At 41.4% G+C, this 3,113-nt stretch overlaps 1 protein-coding gene across 1 annotated transcript in view; it reads left to right on the top strand.

The window, feature by feature from the left end:
• FAM217A (family with sequence similarity 217, member A) overlaps positions 1-3,113 on the top strand; it is an 8,793-nt gene that overhangs the window by 2,169 nt on the left and 3,511 nt on the right. Inside the window, exons 2-5 of the mRNA XM_004694842.2 lie at positions 347-431; positions 592-605; positions 1,204-1,278; positions 1,365-1,432. Of these exons, the coding sequence (XP_004694899.1) occupies positions 347-431; positions 592-605; positions 1,204-1,278; positions 1,365-1,432 (242 nt within the window). The remainder of the gene's footprint in view (positions 1-346; positions 432-591; positions 606-1,203; positions 1,279-1,364; positions 1,433-3,113) is intronic.

Genomic DNA, 3,113 nt, shown 5'->3' with positions numbered 1-3,113 from the left:
TCCATTATACTCCTGCTATGAGTGAAACCATCCGGTATTTTTCTTTCTCTTTCTGGCTTATCTCACTAAGCATGATCTTTTCCAGCTCCATCCAAGTGCAGCATGATTTTTAACAAAATGAGAACGAAGCTGTAATTATGGCAAGAGCCTCTCCCAGTCCATGCCATGTTTTCCAAAGCTGGTAGGCCAAGAGGCCTCTGGAGCGGGCACTCCTTGGAAAGGCTGGGCTGGCCTTCCGGGAGGGAGGCCTTCTGTTAGCCTTTGCCCAAAGGGCGAGTAACATCATGTGCGGAGCTTCTGAGTTTTCCTTAACATTAAGTTTATCTTAAAATGAATATTGTTTTAGAACTTACCTCTCTGGAGCGTGGATTCAGAAGTCCCTGTGTCTGAAAATAAAAACCACCTCCCCGGAAGGGAGAGTGCAGCAGGTGGTAAGAAAGTCTAGAATGCGTCTTTACACCGGTATTTGTAAGTGCCTGGAGATTTATTTTGGTCCCATGAGTAGCCACTCATGCCCAAGGGGGTTTGCTTTTTACTATAACTGGTGTTATTTAACTATTAATTGTCACTTTTCCACATACATTCTTTCAGGCAAAGTTAACAAGGTAAGGATCCATGTTTGGTTTTAAATAATACAGAAAACAGTATTAAGATTATATGTATGTATGTTCTTTAAAAAGTGTTTCTTTCCTCAAAGTTAAACTTTAAATTTCATTCCTGTTCTTTAAACAAGTCAAAGCCTTTATTGCTTTCCAGGGGTGCCAGTTGGTTATTGAATTAATGTTCAATTAAGTTAATATAATGATATTGTGAGTGAAAATTAACATTGTACATAGTGAAAGTGTTCTCTAGAGCTTATGGAAAGGGAAGCTGCCTCCACCCTTAAGATATCATAAAGTTGTTGGAATGTTTAATATTTTGTTATTAGTGTGAAAATTAATCATTTACCATTCTTTTTGGATCAAAAGATAAAATGCCTCTTAGTAAAAGAAAGTTTTTCATGCTACTCAAGACTCATTAGTTCACGCTTGGTTGATGCTAATGATTAAAGTAATTTCTGCTGAAGCCAGCGAAAACAAACGACTTCTGTGTGGATTAAAGGGTGCTATACAGAGACTTGGCTGCCTATTTCTCGGTTAGAACAAGAAGAAGAATAGGGGAGCAGAGATATTTTGTGTTGAAAAGTTTCTTACTGCTTTGTAGAACCATCTGGAAATGCCCATAGAGCAACTGAAGCTAGCCCTTGATTTGTCAGAGTCTGCTCACAAAAAGACACAGGTGGGATTTACTCATTATATTCACATTGAAATGTTGTCTAGAAAGCCATGCAGGTACTAAATTGTCCACGGTTTTTCTCTTATCAGAATAGTAAACAAGGGTCATTTCAGTTATGGGGTTATCCTCTTAATGAAGACAGTGCCACAGAGAACAGGTGAGCGACTTCTTATTTTTGTGAACCCCACATGGCTGAAACGATGTCCACTGTAGATGCTGACTGCTCATCTGAAGTACTAGAACCCAGCACAACTAGAAGAAAAAAGCATTGTGTACAAATAGAGGGAGATTACAGAGACTTGCCCTTACCCAGGGGAGGTGACTGGCAGAGATAAGCAGAAGCAGGTGATTAGGAGCTCACTTCCCTTAAAAGAAGTGTTAGGGCCCCACCCTGGTGACTCAGTGGGTTAAAACGCAGCTATACAAGCTAGTGGCAGCTGCTTCAGCATGAGTTCAATCCCAAGCCAGGAAATGACCCACATGGTGAGGCAGACCTCTCCTAGCTCGCCGCTGCTCCCCTCAGCAGTGTATCAGTCAATCTGCCTGTTCTGCTCCCCATGCTGTCTCTGGTGAATCCTCTTACTACCCTTGCACCTCTGGCCTGTACCTCAATTCTGTATGCATAATTAAATAAATCTTAAAAAGAGAAGTGTTAAGGTGGATAGAGTTTGAACCCACATTTGAAAAGGAAAGGGACTGAAATAAGAAATTAATTTCCCATGTAATAGAAGAATTTCAATTCACTGACCCCTTATTGAACCCTCACAGCAATGCTTTAAGGTGGGTGCTGTCACCATCACCCTGTTTATTTTATTTTAATAGTATCATTTTGTGCCTTTTCCTATCTCAGTGTGATCCCCGTGGACTTCTCATCACCAGATCACCCATGTGCCATCACCATAGTCCTGTGCACTGCCCCCACCCCCATTTTTGATCCATTCCTCACCCCACCCCTGTAAAATGTCTCTGGTATATAGTTGTTCACTATTATTATTTTCTCCCCTGGTTCTTTATACTCCTGCTATGAGTGAAACCATTTGGCATTTTTCTTTTTCTTTCTACTTATGTCACTAAGCATGATCCCTTCCAGCTCCATCCAAGTTGCTGCAAAAGGCACGAGTTTATCTTTTTTGATCGCTGGGTAATATTCCATTGTGTCTATGTACCACGTCTTCTTAATCCAGTCATCTACTTTTGAGCATTTGGGTTGATTCAAGACTTTCCTATTGTAAATAAAGCAGCAATAAACATGGGGGTGCAGGTGTCTTTTTGACTCAGTGTTTTTTGGGTAGATACCTAGGAGTGGGTTTGCTGGGTCGTAGGAAAGCTTCATGTTTAGCAGTTTGAGGAACCTCCAGTTTTCCATAGTGGTTGTACTAGTTTGCATTCCCACCAGCAGTGCAGGAGAGTTCCTTTTTCTCCACATCCTCGCCAACATTTGTTGTTGCTAGTTGCTTTAAGATGTGCCATTCTCACTAGACCATCACCCTGTTTTATAGATGAGAACACTGAGGCAGAGTGACAGGCAGCTTGCCCAGGCCACGCCATCAATGATTGGTAGAACCAGTTTGTAAAAGTAACTTGGGTTTTGCTAATCATGGCTATGTATTATCATTTCTCAGAACTTACCTGGGTTTGAATGTATATTTACGTACATATATATATATATGTTTTTTTCTTAGATATTCTTGTGTATTAAAACCAGCTAGAATGTTCCTTAAAAATACAGGTTACGGGGCCCTCCCTAGTGGCGCAGCGGGTTAAAGCACAGCACTGAGAAGCTTAAGCCACTTCCGCATGAGTTCGATCCCCGCCTGCCCCGGAAGTGACCCCATGGC

The sequence above is a fragment of the Condylura cristata genome, unplaced genomic scaffold (assembly GCF_000260355.1).
Source record: "Condylura cristata isolate star-nosed mole 26May11 unplaced genomic scaffold, ConCri1.0 scaffold00048, whole genome shotgun sequence".
NCBI lineage: Eukaryota > Metazoa > Chordata > Mammalia > Eulipotyphla > Talpidae > Condylura > Condylura cristata.
This window is presented reverse-complemented; position numbering and strand designations above follow the sequence as displayed.